This window comes from Notechis scutatus, chromosome Z (genome assembly GCF_049901735.1).
Source record: "Notechis scutatus isolate UNSWTSFEM ecotype Mainland chromosome Z, rNotScu1.2, whole genome shotgun sequence".
In the NCBI taxonomy this organism is placed as follows: domain Eukaryota; kingdom Metazoa; phylum Chordata; class Lepidosauria; order Squamata; family Elapidae; genus Notechis; species Notechis scutatus.
This window is the reverse complement of record NC_142025.1, coordinates 8,781,715-8,801,642: the sequence shown is the minus strand read 5'-3', so window position 1 is coordinate 8,801,642 and position 19,928 is coordinate 8,781,715. Positions and strand designations below refer to the sequence as shown.

The following is a 19,928-nucleotide window of genomic DNA, read 5'->3' as shown; positions in this document are numbered from 1 at the left end:
AGAATCACAAAAGCTTCTGGGTTGTGCTCAAGAAGGTACACACATGTCAAGGCAATTCAGCAACATAAAATAAAGAAATAAAAATAAACAAATCAACAAGAATCAGCAAAGCATCTCTGATTAGATTTTATTCACTACTAGAATCTAATCAGAGATGCTTTGCAGATTCTAGTCCAATGACCTGCTCCAGCAGGGTTAGAAGGGAGTGTGTGTGCATGGCTGTCAAGCTCCAAAAACAGGTCAAGTAGGTCGGGGGAGGCCAGTCATAAATTAGAACACTTGCTAAACAACCGACCATTAAGTGAGGACCACTTGTATTTGGTTTGCCAGTCACCTGGCCATGCCAACCCAGTCACATGACCACCAAACCACACCTATCCGGTCATGTGACCAGCAAACCACGCCCAGCCAGCAAGCCATGCCAGCCAGTCACATGACCAGCAAGCCATGCCCACCTAGTCATGTGACCAGCAAGCCACACCCTGAAATTAGGCCACGGCCACAGAAATTTAAATCCCACCCCTGGGCGGGGAGCACCGAGGATGAGTTTGTAGCACAAAGGGGGCGGTGGACTGAAAACGTTTGGGAACCACTGGACTATAGCATGCATATCTAAACTTTCAGATCCCAGTGTTGATTTAAAAGTTGTAACTGAAAACTTAATGCACCAAGAATGCATTTTGTTCATCTTTTTAAAAATATTTTTATGTAGTGCTTATAAATGTGGTAAATTAAAACCTATACTAATACTGTTCTGCTGCATGTGTGAATATTGTAGGCTTTGAAAGAAAGGAAAAGATGTATCACTGCCCACTGGTTGAGTTCTGCGCTAAAAAAGAAGAAAATGGTACCACCCCATCGAGCTCTTCATTTTCCCGTAGCATTTCCACCCGGAGGAAAACCATGTTCTCAGCATGTAAGGAAGCTTAATCTTATGTTTTTGTTTTGAAGTTACTGCTGTTGTTATTTAGAGTTCAATAATGTGTAAATATATACTACTCCATTTTTAGAAAAACTTAACACAGTTAGACAATAAAATTTTACAGATTTGCCTCCTACGGTTCTCCCACTTTCATTCACAGCTTTAAAGCTGTGAAAATGTTCCTCCCCAGAAGTCAGAAATCTGACTGAAAAATGGCAATTCAGGAGAATTTGAGAACAGTTGGGTGGTTAAGAGATGGTGTGGGACCACTATTAATATTTAGGGGGGAAATGCTAACATTTCACCATTTTTAATCATTAATATGCTGGACCCAAGTAATAACTGCAGCTAATCCTTGCTTAGGAATGGTAATTGGGACTGGGAACTCCCATCACCAAGGGATGTTATAAAATGCAATGTCATGTGATTGCACTGATTTACACCAATAATTGTGACACTACCAGGTGCTATTGTTAGTTGAACCCCATGTGATCGCAGCATCCCACGGTCACAGAATTGTCATTTGTGATCTCCTGCCAGTTTTCCCATTGACTTTGCTTGTCAGAATCTGGCAGTGAAAGTGGAAAATGCCATCACATGATTGTGGAACACTACAGCCGTGAACTGGTTGCCAAGTGCCCGAATCACAATCATGTAACCACAGAGATGCTGCGATGGTCACAGTTTACAAGAACGCATTGTAACTGCATTTAGTATCGTAACTTTGGTTGTTATTTGTGAACTAGGACTACCTGCACCATGTTGTATTTCATTTGGAAACAAATTGCCAGTCAGCGTTAACATTGATACAATGTGGTCTCTTTAATCTCTGTATTTTGTCCCAGTGAACATTACATTTCTTTACTAATTATAAAGGCAATCTCATGTGAAGCATCTTGGCAGTATTTACCCCATAGAACCCAAACCCTACAGTAATTTTCTTCCAGTGGGGATTCAGTTAGAGAATTCGAGCTATTAAAAGGTACTCCTGGCTGTTGTCTAAATCTGGGAAACCAGAGGGAGATTTCAAATGAGAAGGGCTCTCAAACTTCCTCATTTGGGGGGAATGTGAGCCCAGTCTCCTAGTCTTGGGATAATAGCTTAGTCATTCCTCTTCCCACCATCTGTTTTTCAGATGTGTCTGGACTGACTTCACACTCCCTAAGTCCAGTGCATGAGAGAGAAAAGGGTCTTGCCCTCTGTATTTTGACTTAATGACAGCAAAGGGAAAAGGGGGTTACCTCTGCTGGAGATAATTCAACCCTCTAGTCCAGTAGCACTGAGGCATAGAGGTTTAACCTTTGTTCTCGTCTTTTGGAGTTAACTGACTAAGACAGGCTTCCTGTTAAAGAAGATGAAAGTTTTGTATTCTACAGGAATTGTACAGGAAATCTGGAACTTGAATCTATTCTGGGAGTTGGGATTGCATCTTATTTTGAAAAATACTGAATTAGTTAAAGGTTAGTGTCACTTAAAGAAAAATAAAATAGCCAATGTATTTACAGTTGTTTCATTTGTTTCTGTCCAGATAATTGCTGTAACAGGTTTTGTGGATGGTGACAGAATCGATCTCAAGTTGATGGCCTACCTAGCAGGAGCAAAATACACAGGCTATCTTTGTCGCAGTAATACCATTCTTATCTGTAAAGCGTAAGTGCTGCCTGGAATAATAATGTGGATAACACTGATGGGTCCCATTTTATGTCTGCTTTTTTAACAGCCATTTTCAGAATAAAAGCATTTGGTTTTCCCTGGCTGTGTTATGGTATGTTACATTAAAAATGTTGAAGTACATCTTCATTTACGGTGTTGAGTTTTATTGTCTATTTTAATTCTATAAAAACTAGCACTGAAGCCCTCAAAATTGTATGTTCTAATGATTTAAGAGGATTCCAAAATCATTTTTCATTTTTATAAGAAATAATATAAATACTATAGAATTTATAATAAGTACTATTTGATGTGAAGTTTAACAAATTAGCAATATTGGCAGTCTTCCGCACCCTAAGTGCTTAATGAAAGTTGTCTGGGTTGAGAACTTGGGGTCCTAATAGTCCTAATATATTTGGAGAACATCATGTTTGGAAAAGCTGTTTTGACTTCCTGTCATTTGACTCTTACCTATTTCAAGGCCAACTGGCGTAAAGTATGAAAAGGCTAAAGAGTGGAGGATACCTTGTGTTAATGTACAATGGCTCTGTGATATTTTACTTGGAAATTTTGAAGCTTTGCGGCAAATGCAACACAATCGATACACAGTTTTCAATCTTCAAGAACCCTTTGCTCCTAATCAGCATCTAGTTCAAAATCTTCTTGGTAAGAAAATTTGTAAAACTTTACGACCATTGCATTTCAGTATAAAACAATAATTCCATGAAACATCCTTTAATATGAATTATGTCTTACAACAGCGTCATCTAGCTCTATAGATGATTATTAATGGAAAATCTGACTTAAAGCAGAGTTTTTAAATGTAGCCTTTTCCCCTGTGATGTAATTAATTGCTCTGAGTTGTCTCTATCAACTTAATCTGTCAATTAACATAATCCGTTAATTTCTCCTTTTCTATTAACCCAATTTAATGGAGAGGGAGAAATGATAGGAAGAACTACATGAAACCACATTATATTCATCCAACCTACGCCAATTGCATCTTGTTTGAATGTTCTGTGGGCTTTTATTGCATGTCTTAATGGGCTAAAAAGAGTGTGTGTACCAAATGGATATTAACCCAAGTACTGGAGCATCCCAGAAATTGTGCTTTGGTGTAAGAGTTTCTTGTTCTTGTTCATTAATTCCAGATGCTTGGAGGGTGCCTTTAAAAGTGTCGCCTGAATTTCAAATGGTACGTAGTGTTGCTTTAAACATCTTTACAGGTGGGGAACAGAAAAAAGAATGCATGTGAAAAAGTGAAGATATTCTGGACTATAAAATACTTAATATTGTTTAAAATATTTTATATTACTCTTTAGTTAAAATTTCTCAGATGCTATACCTGATGGTTATATTTCTTTCCTCCCTTGGAAATCAGATGCAGTCTCTATATAAATACTTTCCCAATTGACAGGGAATTTCCAGCTTGGTTATGACCACTAATTGGGACAAAAGACTGCCGGTAAGAAAAGGCTTCCATAAAGTGCCAGGGTCAAATGCTTGCTGCTTCCTCCTACAAAAAGATGAATAAATCTGAATTTAGTTTCACTCAATCAGAACACTATTTATTGCATGCAGAGCTCTAACTAGTTGTTCAATCAGGTTAGGCAGTCTTATCCAGTTCCTGGACTCTCTTGTACGCTCTTTTGCATTAATGTTGCACCCCCATTCCCCCCATTTAAATCTATTATTCTCTTTGCATGAAATTCAGTTCTACTTTATTCTTCTTCCTACATCATGACGAAGAGGGAGGAAATCCAGGGATGGTTTTCTGAGGAGGGAAAGGGATATCAGTGTCAGTTTCTTCTGAAATGAGGTGTTGACCGATCATTTCCCAATCTGGTCTATTACGCGCTCTCGGTCTTAAGAGGAATGTGTGCCCAGCTTACAAGTGGCTAGGAACAAAGGAATATCCTGTCTAAGACTCCACAGGCCATAAAATGTCCCACAAACTGGGCAATATTCAACTTCCGTAACAACATCAGACTCAGCTAGGAAGAATTGGCAACTTAGAATAACTTTGTCAACAAAGAGCTGCAGAAATTAGTTGCAACAATCAAATAGGCAATCTAAAATGTAATTCACTCCCAAGAAGTGAATTGCTCACAGAGAAGAGCAACCAGGATCATTAGGGGACTAAAACATATAAAGAACGTTTACAGGAACTGGCCATGGCTAGTCTAGTGAAGAGACCAGGGGAGACATGATAAGCGGTCTTCCAATATTTGAGGGGTTGCCACAGGGAGGAAGGGGTCAAGCTATTTTCTAAAGCGCCTGTAGGCCAGACAAGGAATAATGGATGGAAACTGAACAAGGAGAGATTCAACCTGGAAATAAGGATAAACTTTCTGACAGTGAGAACAATCAACCAATGGAATAGAAGTTGCCCTTGGAAGTTGTGGGAGCACCATCACTTGAGACTTTCAAGAAGAGATTGGAGTGCCATTTGTCAGAAATGGTGTAAGGTCTGCTTGGGCGGAGGGTTGGACTAGATGACCTACAAGGTCCCTTCCAACTCTGATTATCTGTTATCTGTTAATAATAGCAACAGCTGATAGTCTATAGCACAATTTGGGAGAACAACTACACTTTACGTTGCCTTTCACTACTATGGTGTAGTTTTGAGCTTATACCTGTGCTTGGTCAGAATTCCTTTTGGTCTTTCTGCACCACTGCTCCCAGAGCTCAGCAAACTAGGAAGATACCATGGATCTCCCAGTATAGGGAGAGGACCTATATTAGGTGTCCCATGTCATTTTATCTTTCCAGTTGCTTGAGCTCAGCATTTTGCATAGGCATATTTCTACTTGTGCACATAATACCACATCCTGAACTTGCAATATATATGAAGGTGGATCTCTGTGTTCTTCATGTCTTGGGGGATTGAATTCTCTACTATGAATATAAGTGCTTATGTAATAATTGATGAACTAAGCTAGATAGCATGCTTGAAATAAAGAAAATTATTTGCATCACAAAACTTTAAAGTACATAATACATGTATCTTTTTCCACTGCAGCATTATGACTAAAATATGGTTATTTTCCTGGAATGTAATTTTATGAGTTGGCAGAAGCAGTGTATGTTTTTATATATATTTAAATATATCGGTACAAAACTATAAATAATGCTTAAGAAAACCAAATTTATATCTTCTCTAATTGTAGAACATGAGATTACCACTTAAACCAAAGCAGAATGAACCAGTAATTCAACCTTCAATCAAGAGGCCAAGGTAAGAAAATGACAATGCTTAAGCAATTCAATATTTGCATGCAAGTGGTCTTGTTACTGTTTTAGATTTTAAACATCGTACGTTTTTGAGTTACACATACCTGGAAAAAAGTATAACCATGGGGACAAATCAAGGAGCAAACATTTGGAAGTGAGAGACATGTCAGAGGAATATGAAATATCACAGCAAAAGCAGACATGCCTCTTTTATTTTATAATCTACTAAATGGAAAAAAAAAAATATCTTTAATTTTGACATTCAGTATAACAGAGCACTATATGCTGTTGCCCTAATTTTGGATTTATTATTAAATTACTTGATTTAAAACGTTAAAAATAACATTAAGGTAATTTTATATTTCTAGAGTTGAAGACTTTCCAACACCTATAAAAAAACTCCCACCAGAATTGACACCAATGGTTCTTTTTACAGGATTTGAGCCTGCCCAAGTGCATCAGTACATAAAGGTGAATTCCTTCTTGAATTAAAATATTTCATGTGACTTTAGGGTTGATTTTACAATATGCTGGTTATCCACTGACAAATTGAATGTGTGACTGGATCAAGCCATGTATCAAAAATCACTGTGTAATAATTGAGCATTGTTTTTTAGAAGTTTTTTTCCCCATGTACATGGTTGTCCATTATTTTCTCGTCTGTTATCCTATTATGATTAAAAGTTCAAAAACTCTTGTTTTTTTTCCCCTTTTTCTTCCATTTTTAGAAAGTCTATATGCTTGGAGGTAACATAGCAGAGTCTGCTCAGAAGTGTACTCATGTGATAGCTAGTAAAGTAACCCGCACTGTAAAATTCCTGACAGCAGTTTCAGTTGCAAAACATATTGTAATTCCGGAATGGTTGGAAGAATGTTTCAAGAGTCAGAAATTTATAGGTTAGTAAATGGCCATGTTGAACAAAGTAAGAGTTGTATTGTGGAATCCTTCTTTCAAATGTGACACAGTGGAACTTTGATTGGAACTGATGTCCTTTGGTTTATAAGTAAATTAACTTCATTGAAGTAATTAGAATAAATGTTTTCTCCTCTAAAATACTATTTTTAATATGCTTGACTAGAATTGAATAAACTGCTGTGTCATTTTGAAAGTCAATTCACCCAAAAATCCATTTCTGACTACCTCTAACCCCTCTGTTTTAGTAGTCTAAAGAGTGTGATATAATAGAAAAACAGAGTTGGAAGGGACCTTGGAGATCCTCCAATCCAACCCCCTGCTCAAGCAGGATACCCTATATCACTTCAGACAAATAATTGTCCTATTTCTTGTTAAAACCTCCAGTGTTGGAGTATTCACAGTGGAGACAAGTCATTCCACTGATTAATTGTAATGTCAGGAAATTTCTGCTTAGTTCTAGGTTGGATCTCTCCTTGATCTGTTGCTTCTTGTCCTTCCTTCAGGTTGACCCCCTCTTCTTTGCCGCTGCCCCCCTCCTCATTCTTCATCTTCCATGTGGTCCTTGGCTTATGATCATTTGTCAGTGACTGTTCAGAGTTATGGCAGTGCTGAAAAAAATGGATGTACAGTATATGACCGAACCTTGAAGTTCTGGCCGTTGCAGCATTTCCATGGTCACACGATTACAACCAAGGCAGTTGGGTGCCCTGCTTGCAGTTACAATATTGCAGTGAGCCAGGGTCATGTATTTGCCATTTCTGACCTTTCCTGTCAGCTTTTCACAGGAAAAATTAGAGGCAAAGCAGGCAGGGAAGGTCATAAGTTGCTCTGGTAAATTGGCCCCAGGGATCTCGTACTCTGTAACACCCATCCGCCTTCCGTAGTGCCTGCCCGCCCGCCCATAGCAGCCTCCCACTCACCCACAGCTTCCGCCAGCCCACCTGCACTTTATAGCACTTGACCGCATCCCCCATTCCTCCCACTCCTTGCCGCTTAACAGTTAGAATGGTCCTGGGTTTATGACAGCAACTTGTACTGCCAAGATGGCCGTCACTAAGCATTGCAATCAAGTGACATTGCACTTCATGATGCATTGCTTAGTGATGGTACTCCTAGCCCCAATTGGTATCCTAACCTAAGAACATCCTGTATGGCAGTTTTTATATGAATTCTTTAAAGGCATTAATACAGCTTTATTTAGTCAATCCAATGGGTGATCTTCCACTCTTTAAACTTAGTGAACATCAATGAAGTATTTAAATTTTTAACTGCTAGTGCCAAGGTAACTTTTAAGCATCTCAAACTTTCTCAGAATAATTCCTAAGAATGAGTAAATGCTTTCACCATCTTGTTTTTCGAAAAATGAAAGTTATGTCCCCCCTCAAACTTTTTTATAGAAGAACAAAGCTACATGCTCCGAGATGCAGAGGCTGAAGTCCTTTTCTCTTTCAGTTTGGAAGAATCTCTAAAGAGAGCGCAAGCAACACCACTCTTTAAGGTATAATTGTGTTTGTTTACTGAGTGCTACATATCTATATATCATCACATATTGGAGGGCAAGATCACCAACATAGTTTACAAAAACCAAAGAGCAGATCTTTAAGGAGAATTCCAGGGAGAAATCCATGTCATTCAATCTAAAAAAACCAAAACAAAACCACAGGAGGTTAACCCTAAAGAAATTGGGAACCAGAAAACCAAGTTGGAAAGGAAATGGAGTTTAATATCTTGAACAGGGTACCATTTGCTTCAAAAGTGAATCTACATATATCCAAGCATGAATAACTATTAGACCAGAATTAGTTGGAATTCATATTTTTGGTTTCTAAAAATTGGATTAGAACTGCATTAGTGTTACCAATAAAAGAAAATATTTGTAGCATGAAATGAGGGGTCCTTGGTGCTCTCTGAGCTTGCTTGTTTTGTTGCAAACATTTCATTACAGAAACTAGGAAACATTATCAATGCTAGTAAGGAGTGCTGTTTGCTGTCAGTTTTTGCTGGATCTTTGGCAGTTTCTTGACTATTGGTCTTAAATTAACCTTGAGGTTAATTTTGTTCTAGGTGTATATTGTTCTAGGTGTTATTGCTGGTGGAGAGATGCTGGAATCTATTCTCTTTTGTGCTGGTTGGTTGTCTCTTTTCCATAGCCCATAGATGTTGTTCATGTCAATGGGTCCATTGATGGATGATTTGTTAAGAGTGCCAGACTTCTAGAAATTCCCTGGCATTTTTGGACTTGGCCTGGTCCAGGATGGTCACATTTTCCAAATTGAAACTATGGTTAAATCAGTCTATATGTTGTGAAATTAAAGAACTTTTGTCATGTCTTCTGACTGCCAGTTGGTGTTCATGGATGTGTTCTGCTGATCTTCTGCCTGTTTGTCCTACTCAGTGGTTGTTGCAGTCCTTGGATTGTATGTTGTAGATGGCTCCTGTTTTTTCTTCTGGGGTTGCTGGGTCTTTTGGTTTGCTTAGGATGTTTTGAAGCGCTTTAGTTGGTTTGTGTGCTACGCTGATTCCATGTGGTTGTAGTAGTTTGTGGTTTCTGTGATATTCTTGATATATGGCAGTGTAATTCTTTTTAGGGTTTGTGTTGGTTGTGCTGTGTTGGGTTGAGAGATCAGGGACTTTTTGATAGTTGTGTAGGTATCCATTTGTTGGAATGTGTTTGTATTGATGTTCCATTTCCTTTTTCTGCTGTTTTGGGTTGCTGTAGTGTGTTTAAATGAGCCTGTTTAATAAACAGCCCAACCAAGGAATCTCCAAGACTGCCCCTCCACACAGACAGGCAAAACACCAGAATAGAAAATGATAGCAAACAGCACTCCTTATTAGAACTGATGATATTACCAAGTTAGGGTAATGAAATGTTTGCAAGAAAACAACCAAACACCAAGGACCCTGAGCTAGAAATGTTGTCCTTTATTGATTAACTCTGTTTACCAGCCAGTCACAAGTCACTATCTTAGTTTGACATATATGACTTGATTATTGTGCTTAGGAAGTCATAAAGTGGAATCAATGACTTCTCTAGGAAAATTCTGTAGGTACAGTTAATTTCAGAAAAAAATCTATGTTATCTAGTTTTATATATTACATATGGTAGTTTTATATGTTGACTTTTGGTGGCAGTGTGAATTCTTTGTTTAAAATTTATGATGGAGAATTAACTGAAAACAAGACCTACTAGGATATTGCTTGTATAAGCATCTTCTAATATGATGCAACATTTATAAAACTGTGTATTGGCATTTTGATTTGTGGATCATTCCATTTGTATTTGAAGGAACAAGTATTACCTTTGGTAACATGTTAAGAAGTCCTAACCAATAGGCTTGTGTCTTAAAACTGGATTTGTAGAAGAAAAAGTGATGCAGAACATTGTTTGCCTCTCACCTATGGTCACATGTCTAATTTAAACACATTTTTCCTGGGTGCATTGAAGGAATTATATGATTAACAACTCCAGCTTCTAAGCAGATTAACTTTTATCAGGGCGCTTACCATATTCTGTTGCAATTGCTTTTAGGCGGCCTAGTAATGTAATAAGAAAATCAGAAAGGAAAAATAAACCTGTTTGGCCTAGTCACTCAGTCTCTTCCCAACTTCCTGCACAGGGAAGGATGTTTTAGGGGAGAATGATCCCTTGTAAATCATCCTAAATATCTGAAGGAAGGGTGGGATATAAACCAAACAATTACAAATAAATAAACCAATTATACTTTATGTACTAATCCCATCTATCTGCCTGAAACGTTCCTTGTTCTTCAGGAGCAAAGTGAGAGAACAAGTTTCAGTCAGAGCACAAGATTCATTTAGTTTCCACAAAATAGAGAAGAACAGAGAAGTCATTATTAATTTTTTTCCACAATGTTAAAGTGTAAAAGATGCATTATTTTCTGCTTGGCAAAAAATTTACAAACATTACATCCCCATATAGACTCTCCGCCCCCCCAAAAGTAAAAACTAATACAAACTATGATAGAAGACAAAATAGAAATCAAAGAGAAAGCTAGAAGAAAGCAAAAGTAGAAGAAAAAGAATACAAAAATGACTTCTGTTCTTTATACAGTTATAAGTACAATTATAAATTCATCTCTTCCTCTCTTCCTTCTATAATATCTGGTCTCCAAAATCATAAATCATAAAAGTTCAACTTTCCAGTTTTTTTTACAAAAGTTTACATGGGTTTCCAGTCAAGAATAAATGTAGATATTGTCGTTTATGTGATTCTTCTTCTTTCATATCTCGATCAAACTTTAAACTGCCAGAACGAGGCCACTTTTATGGCTTTGTTGTTGGCCAAAAAGAAATCATTATTGGTACATGTTTCAGGTAGTAGCCGACATACCAGCAAATGGGCCAGGCTCTGCATCTGTCCACATTCACACAGTATTGTTATCCACTAAGAGCCTCCACCTTAAGCATATTGGTCTGCCTGCTCCTCCATGTAGTATGTGTACCCTCAAGAATGTTTTTTTCTTGCCATAATGTTCCTAGATCTAAGTCAGTGCGCTTGGAGCACATGTCCATTCAGAGAATGTTGTGAATCATTATCTTGCTACGTCCCCTCAGCTACTTCTGTCCTGATCTTAGCTGGGGCAATGCCTGCAAGAGGATACATTTCCTCAATTAGTGCAGATTTGAAACCACCTGTCACTATGTGTACTGCTTCATTGACGGCTACACCAACTTGTTTCGCGTATTCAGAGAAGCGCTACACTGGAGCAGCATACTCTGCTGCAGAGATGCTCACAGCTGATGTGCACAACGTAGATTATTGCATTACCCTCTTACAGCTTTATCAATTCCCAGATGATACTGTTTCTCAAGCTGATTTAGCCTTAGTGCTCAGGCCATGCTGTTTAAAAGAGAGCATCCTGTCAAGTGTCGCACTGAGATATTTTGGTGTTGGACAGGGCTATAGTCTGTTCCCTTGCCCTATAACCGTGATGGCAAACCTATGGCACGCGTGCCACAAGTGACACTCAGAGCCATTTGTGCTTGAGTTGCAGGCAAACTACCTCATGCGCATGTGTGCGCCTCACAGCTGATTTTTCAGCTGGTATGAAGCCTTTTTCAGCCTCCCAGAGGCTTGGAAAAAGCCTCTGCAAGGTTTTTCAGGATGAATAGGCCTGTTTCGTCACTTTCTGCAATACCGGAAGTGATGAAACGGGCATATTATCCATCCTGAAAAGACTTGCAGAGGCTTTTTCCAAGCCTCTGGGAGGCCAAAAAATCAGCTGTAAGGCTCAGTGCAAGTAAGGAGATGGTGGAGATTGCGCATGCATGCGCAGAGGGCATGGAGTGCACATTGCATTCTGGGTGTTAGCACATTAATTCACAGGAGCCCAAAAAGGTTAGCCACCACTGCCCTATAACACCCAACTCTTCACCATGCATCTTGATATCAGAGGTGGAAAATAACACTTGTTTGGGTCTTGTTTGGGTTGGGCTTTAAATCGTTGATGGTGCAATATCATCCTAATTCTTCAAATGCTACCATATGTTTCCCAACTACCTCATCAAAAGTTGATCCTTGTGAACCCACTGCTATATCATCTGCATAAAGTAATGGACATTTGTTGGGGATTGGTTGATTGTGTGTGTTGGTGTGTTATATAATGTTGAAGACAATTCACTTCCTTGTGGCAGCTCATGCCCATGCATCCTGCATCTACTGTTCTTACCATTCACAGTCACATAAAATCACAATTTTCCATGATCAAACAAGTCCAAAAATACGTTTTCTATGACAAAGACCATATTTTTGATAAAGGCTTTTATGCCTGTAAATGACCCTCAAAAAAAGTAGAAACATATAAGTACCTTTAAATACATAATAGGTAAAATGTAAATGTGTTTTGAACTTTTCTTGTTTTAGGGGAAATATTTCTATATTACTCCTGGAATTTCTCCTAGCCTACATGTTATGAAATCAATTGTGGAATCTGCAAGTGGGAAGTTATTATCTAAACAACCTTCTTTCAGAACAGTTATGGAACATAAACAAAATAAGGTGGGTGTGTTATCTCTATTCTTTTATGGAATATTTAGCTGTAAACTACATCAACTATTTCAGTTTCTTTTTTCTTTTTTAATTTAGAGCTTGTCAGAGATTATCCTTATCGCTTGTGAAAATGATCTACACTTATGTCGAGAATACTTTACCAGAAACATAGGTAGGTGCTTAATATCCTTAGGTCATACTTACATGTTTAAACATGCAATTTGATACATAATATATAGGTGTTTTGGAATTTATTTACGTATTGCATTTTTCTTCATCATGCTCTCCCAGACTCCAGAGCTTCACCATAATAGGGCTTTCTTACAGTTAGTTCTGTTTTGCTGTTTGTTTATTAAACTTGCAAAACAGCAGTGTAACATGAGCCACCTTCAGGGGGCCAAAAATTGTCTGCACTGCTGCATTCTGCAATGGCTGAAGCTTCTGATACTCTTCAAGGATAACCCCATATGAAGCACATTGTAGTAGTCTAACCATGAGATGACCAGGGCTTGAGTGATGAGTACAGGGACTCCCAATCCAGGAAAGGGTGCAACTGGCACACAATACAAAGTTGTGCAAATGCCCTTCTAGACACGACCACCACCTGCTCATTGATTAGGAGTTGCCAGTCCAGGAAAACCACCAGATTGTATACCAGGTCTGTCTGTAGTAGAGCAAATCCCATCCAGAACTAAATATGTTTAGTCCTGGAGCTGAAAGCTCTAACCCATCCTAAGCCGCTTACCAGGTTGAGCTGATTGATGTCTGTTCTCCTCTATCCACACCCACTTAGCCTCAAGTCACTGCTTGGGTCACTTGGGATGGAGATGGAAATTTGAATATCATCAGAATACTGTTAGTACCTTGGCCCATGATGGCGAAAGATCTCACCCACAGGCTTCATGTGGGTGTTGAAAAAGAGTGGAGAAAGTACCGAGCCTTTGTGGGGTGCCTCAGCCATAGACTGGACCTCTCACTCCCTATTAACACTGATTGGGACTGGCCTTGGAAGAAGAAGCCAAATCAGTAAAAATTGCACTGCACTGCCCAACCCCAAAACCCCACAGCTGGCCCCAAAGGATACTATTGGTCAATGGTATTGAAAGTCATTAAGAGGTCAAGGGTTAAGGTTAGCAACAATGAATGTACTATCCCCATCCTGCTCTCGCCAGAGAACATTTGTAAGTAGGGCGATATTGTTCCTGCCCCATAACCAGGCCTGAAACCTAACTGGAAGGGATCTAGATAATTCATTTCATCCAGGACCCTCTGAAGCTGCTAATGAATCACCTTTTCTACCAACTTTCCTAAAAGGGAAAGTGGGAAACTATAGACAAAAATTGTCCAGACAGGTAAGATCAATCAATAACTTTTTTTGAGGAGCGGGCAAACCAGGACCAGCTTAAAAGGTCCTGGAAGTGTGCCCTCCTTTATCATTGCCTGAACTTACTTGGCTGTCACTGTCCTGGACGCTTTCACCAACTAGGAGGTACAGGGATCTAATTGGCAGGTGGTTGCATTGTTAGCTTTGAGGAATTTGTCCACTTCATCAGGTTCAACAAGGTCAAACTATTCCCAGATAACCAGGTAAGACCTTCCCTCAGGCATCTCACATGGTCCTGCACCACCTGTAGGTTCCAATTGGAAACAAATCTGAGCAATCTGTCCATCAGATGTTCCACAAATTCCTCTATGGACCCCTGAAGATGATCACTAAGCCTCCGTGTTCCAGGAGAGACTAGGTGATCCTGAACAGGGCCACTGAGTGACACTGTATAGAACGCAATAAGGGCTGATAAATAATAGTGTTTTGCTGCTGTTATTGCCAAGAGGTAGGCCTTAATAGCAGCTCTAAGTTGTGTCTTGTGGCTTCATCCTCTTTTTTTTCTCCAGCAATGCTCTAAGCGTTTGTTAGTCCTTTTGAGAGCCTGGCATCTGCATCATGTGAATCACATGGAATGTGTGGTCATGAGAAGCCACACAGGCACAATCCTGTCCCAAGTCTCAGCTGCCCTTTGGTCTTAGAGCTTCTGCAGGAGCATGCAACGGATTTTGTTTACTATTCATGTAAGCTGCCAGAGTCACTTTGGAGTCAGTCAGCATTTACATTTCATAAATAAATAAAGGCATACTTAATGGTTAGGATGTGGAGGAGAATATATTGCTTATCACAGTTCTTAATTTTTTTACAGTTGCCCTAGGCAACTGAATCTGCTCTTAATTTCTCTTATTTATAAGATATATATATATATATATACAACATCTAAATATTGATGCAGTAATCAATATTAACAACCAAAATGGATGAGATAATAATTGTGCCTTAATCTTTTTTTTTTTTAATATTATCTATTTATTTGTGTTTTATTTCAAGCCTGAATGCACAGCCATTCAGTTGGCTGTGATGCAAAAGGACAATTTTGGGATAAATTGAATGTTCTAGCTATAGGAAACAGTGGATGCTTGGAATAATTTTGGTACTGCTATTTTTCATTTCAGGGCAGCAAGAACAGATAGGATTGGCAGCCTGCATAACAATTGACCATTGGGATGATTTTTAAAATATTGCTGAAAAAAAATCCTGATACAAAAATAATATTACAGTATATGCTGACAGTATTTGCATTTCAGTCTTACTTTGGCAAATTCCTTCTGGCCAGATAATGTACAGGTAGTCCTCGACTTATAACCATTCATTTAGTGTTCTAAATTATAGTGGCACTGGAACAAGTAACTTACAACCATTTTTCACACTCAGAAATGTTGCAGCATCCCCGTGGTCATGTGATCAAAATTTGGATGCTTGGCAACTGACTCATATTGATGGTGGTTGCAGTGTCCCTGGAGTCATATGATCACCTTTTGTGGCCTTCTGACAAGCAAAATCTATTGGGAAGCCAAATTCATCTTGGTTACTAACTTAGCTGGAGTGATTCACTTAACAGCTGTTGCAAGAAATGTTATAAAATACAGCAAAGCTCACTAAACTATTTTGCTTAGTAATGGAAATTTTGGGCTCAGTTACACTTGTAAGTCAGGAGCTACATTCTATTTTTGTGCATTCTGTAATGACATATATTTTTTCTATATTTTTTTTGTCATTTTCTTTTTCTCAAAATATTGCGAGTTACTTATAAAATAATGGGCATGTTAAATTATATTTTCTTGGTACTCTTAATAATTAGAAATAATAAAAATATTTGAATATTAAAGATAATTATGATTATTAGATTTATACACTGCCTGATTCCTAGCAACTCTAGACAATTACTGAGTTTATCAAATATAGGAAGTACTATTTTGTTCCACGTTGAATTTACACATATTAGTGTGAAAGAGAGATGGATTAGTGTAACAGAATAAAAAATAAAAAGTTGAAATGAATTGCCAGATATACCAATATTGACAATTATGTGAAAGTTAACTGCCATTTAAAACCTATTCGGAAAGGCTATTGTTAGTCATTAAATGTAATCATTATCAGTATTAATGGACAGGTTTTTTAGCTAGTTAAGAATGCAATCTGCACATCTTTGTCAAAAAACAAACAAACCCTAAAATACAGTTTTTATTATGTTTGTGGATTCTGAAAGAGTATTCGATATTTGCAGTAAGATACCCCTGCAAATGATCCCTGGAAACGATGCTTTTTAGATGTTTGCCAGGATGGCTTCTTATAAGCAGCTATGTCCAGACAGTAGTGTTCCCTTCCTGTTTATTTTCTCAAGCTTTTGCGCATCCCATCTCCTTTCATTGTGGCTGGGAAAGATATCTTCCATTATGCCATCCAGTAAGATATTAAAATAGTTTGAATAGGAAAATACATTTGAATTTTGTACCAGATCATTTTATGACTTGAAACCAAGAGAATTCTTGGGTGTGGTATATTTATCTCTTGGCTAAAGCACTACTTTAGGTGTATGGAAAAGGCTCAGAATGGCAGGCAGGTGCCCAGCATATGATTTGCCACTGATTTAATCTGGTCAAATGCACACCCGCCTTTTCGCTACATTTTATTGGGATCCAACTGCCAGGTTTCCCTAACTGATTAAATGTTTATAATATTTGTATGTTCTTTTGATATTTTTCAGATGTCCACAGTGCAGAATTTGTTCTGACTGGAGTCCTTACTCAAACACTGGATTATGATTCATATCCTTTTGTATGCCATTTCCCTCCTTAAATATGATACTGATTTCTGCAAGAACATCCAGCTCAATGAAATAGGCTTGGTTTTCAGTGATTGTCATAATGGACATTGTGTAAAATAGATATAGGGAGACTGGAAATTATAATGCATTACAGGTAATCCTTGAGATACGACCAAAATGGAGCCTGCTATTAGAGTCTCATACTACAATGACCATTAAGCAAAATCACCCCATCCCTGCTTTCCCTGATGCAGCTGTTAAATGAACATGAAGGTCATTAAATGGGGCACAGGATCCCGGGAGTGGAGGAGTCCCTTGGAGACCTAGCACAGGTCCAGGCCCGCCTGCCCCGGGTGTCCCAAAGGTCTACATAATGCTCATTCCTCCTATACTTTTCCCCCTAATAATAACCCTGTGAGGTGGGTTGGGCTGAGAAAGACTGACTGGCTCAAAATCACCCAGGCGTTTTCGCGCCTAAGATAGAACTCACTATCTCCTGGTGATTGGCCCAAAGTCATCCTGCCAGCTTTGATGGCTAAGGCAGGACTAGAACTCACAGTCTCCTGGTTTCTAGCCTGGTCTCTTAACCACTACACCAAGCTGGTTTATGCTATTACATAACATAATGGCATATGTGATGAAGCATGATGATATCAAAATAATGGTATTGCATGGCGAGGTCATGAGACAAATGCTGAAATTATATACGTCTATCATAACTTGATGTTGCCACAAATAGGTTATTTGCCTCACTTGTCTCACGTAGCTGGGGCTTGTTTAAGCCAGTTGATTCATTATCATCTATTTTGACAGTGATTTTTTTCCTTAACCAAATCTACATATAAATTTACTTGACTCTAAGTAAAATGCCTTATTTTGCTTCAAATTCCTTGAAGCCTTCCCCTGAGCTTTTCCAGCCTGTGGATTATTTAATCAGGACTTCATTGAATTCTTGTTTTCTCTTGTTTTGCTGAAGAGCGAAGAACAGTTGAAGCAGGAAAGGGAAATTTTACTGCATCTGTTTAGGATGTGTCACCTTTTATTATTAAGCTAACCATTTTTATACTATACTGTAGACCAGAGAGATTACTTTTTATATTGTAAAATAGTTTCCTGGTTTTAAGTTTTAATAATCGGCAATATCCAACCAAAATCTTAATTAAAATTTAAAGGAAGAAGGGCTTATGGCATGTTTAAATTAAGGAAGCAAATATTTTGTACTTTATTTTATTATGCTGTTTTATTAATACTATCCCATGTTTTAAATAAACATAGTTTTAAATGATGTTTCCTTAAAATTTAGTGGTTTTTATTTTTTAAATGTTGTGCAATTATAACACTTTCTGGTAAGAGTAAACACTCTGTTCTCTCAAGTGGTGTAAGATATTCTTTCATTTATTTTACCAGATGTGTTTGAATATTAAAGTCCGGGTATTTTAAGCAGAATTTATTAATGTTATGTGTGTTCCTGCTGCAGTTAGATTGAATTCACTCATATTCTGAAGTGATATACTTTATTTGTAATTTTTATGGAACAAATACGCAAAATAGAATTCATGGAGGAAGTTATTTCATTCAAGTTTAACTTGTCTTAAAATGTTATTTTAATCTATTGTTAATTTAATCCATTTAATTTTAAATTGGGTATTCGTCATTTTAGGAGTAATTCAGATGTAACTATTTCAGCAAGTTTGCATAAGTTCCAGTTAGCTTGCAATTTTATCTAGTTCTAAAGACTTTTGTTGAATAGATAAAATGTTAAAATCATTTCTGTGTGTTTGGTTTTCTTTTTAAAATACTTTTTTCATGTTTGTAACTATGGTAACACTTGAGTCTTTCTATTGACTCTTTGAATTGACAATAGATTTCCCATAATTGTAAGAAATTTGGTGCCTTGGGTTTAAAAGTATGAAAAAGTACTAGCAATTTACATAGAATGAAATAATGATACATTTCTGAATGTGGCTCTTAGAAAAGAGCCATGTATGGCACCATGTCTTCATGCAGAAAATCTACCAAAATATTTGAAGTAGGGTGCCTGGTTGAACCTGATAGGAATGATTTAACAATTTACCGTTAATTTACTGAACACTGCTATGTAGTTTTGAAGACAGTGCATTAATTTCCATCAGTTAAGTTAGGTAACTTTTCTTATGCTGGAACCATACATGTTTTCAAGGAGCTGACAGTACCAAATTACAACAATATCTTTGGTCACGTGTGTGTGTGTGTGTGTGTTTTAAGTTTAATTGTTGACCCATGGCGGCCAATCGAATGTGGCTTTTAAAAGGTGGCAGGCTTTACAACTCTTTAGGTTGAAATGAATGGGCAAACCCCATTCATTCACCCCTCTCAAGATTGGCGGCTGATTTGCAAGCTAAATATACATTTTACTTTCGTTTCTTTTCTTCTCTTTTTAATAAAACTCGTTTTTAAATCATAGCACTGTTGTATTTTGTCTCCTTGAAAGGAATCAGGACTACTATCTTCTGCCCACATGTGCAATCAGTTGTCGCTATTAGAGTTGGTTTGCTTTTCCATTTTTTTATCATCATCATCATCACCATCGTCACCCTTATTATTATGCCCAAGCTGTGGGTGAGTATGTTGCATGGGATGAGGCCCACCTCTGTAGATGGGGTGTGGGGGGAGACCCTGGCCCAGTGTTTCATTCCTCTAGAAAGAGGGGCAATGGCACTGGTACCTATACCATAACCAGGGGCGGACCCTTCTTCCCAGGCAGAAGGGATCAGTCTGCATAGCCAAGCCTCCTCAGTCACTTGCCAATATTGTATCCTTCCTCTGGTTTACACCACAAAAACATTTTTTTTTCTTTTTTGCTCACACTGTAAAATTATCAGCTGACCCAAAAGAGGACCAGTTAGCCAAGATTCCCTTTCCATCAGGAACTTCCCAGCAACTTTTGTCAAGTTCTGAAGCAAAAGAAGGACATTGCCTTGCCGGGAAGTTTTATGTAGGAATCTCTTCAGGGAGGAATGAAGGTGAAGACCGCCCTTCTGACCGGAGAAGGAAAGAGGAGTA

At 38.1% G+C, this 19,928-nt stretch overlaps 1 protein-coding gene across 1 annotated transcript in view; it reads left to right on the top strand.

Moving 5' to 3' along the window:
* Nucleotides 1–17,052, top strand: part of PAXIP1 (PAX interacting protein 1) — a 39,335-nt gene extending 22,283 nt beyond the window's left edge. Inside the window, exons 10-20 of the mRNA XM_087945822.1 lie at nt 779–916; nt 2,451–2,572; nt 3,054–3,238; nt 3,724–3,767; nt 5,743–5,810; nt 6,175–6,277; nt 6,535–6,703; nt 8,120–8,220; nt 12,610–12,744; nt 12,832–12,907; nt 16,827–17,052. Of these exons, the coding sequence (XP_087801948.1) occupies nt 779–916; nt 2,451–2,572; nt 3,054–3,238; nt 3,724–3,767; nt 5,743–5,810; nt 6,175–6,277; nt 6,535–6,703; nt 8,120–8,220; nt 12,610–12,744; nt 12,832–12,907; nt 16,827–16,918 (1,233 nt within the window). The 3' untranslated portion in view covers nt 16,919–17,052. The remainder of the gene's footprint in view (nt 1–778; nt 917–2,450; nt 2,573–3,053; nt 3,239–3,723; nt 3,768–5,742; nt 5,811–6,174; nt 6,278–6,534; nt 6,704–8,119; nt 8,221–12,609; nt 12,745–12,831; nt 12,908–16,826) is intronic.
* The last annotated feature ends 2,876 nt before the right edge of the window (nt 17,053–19,928 follow it).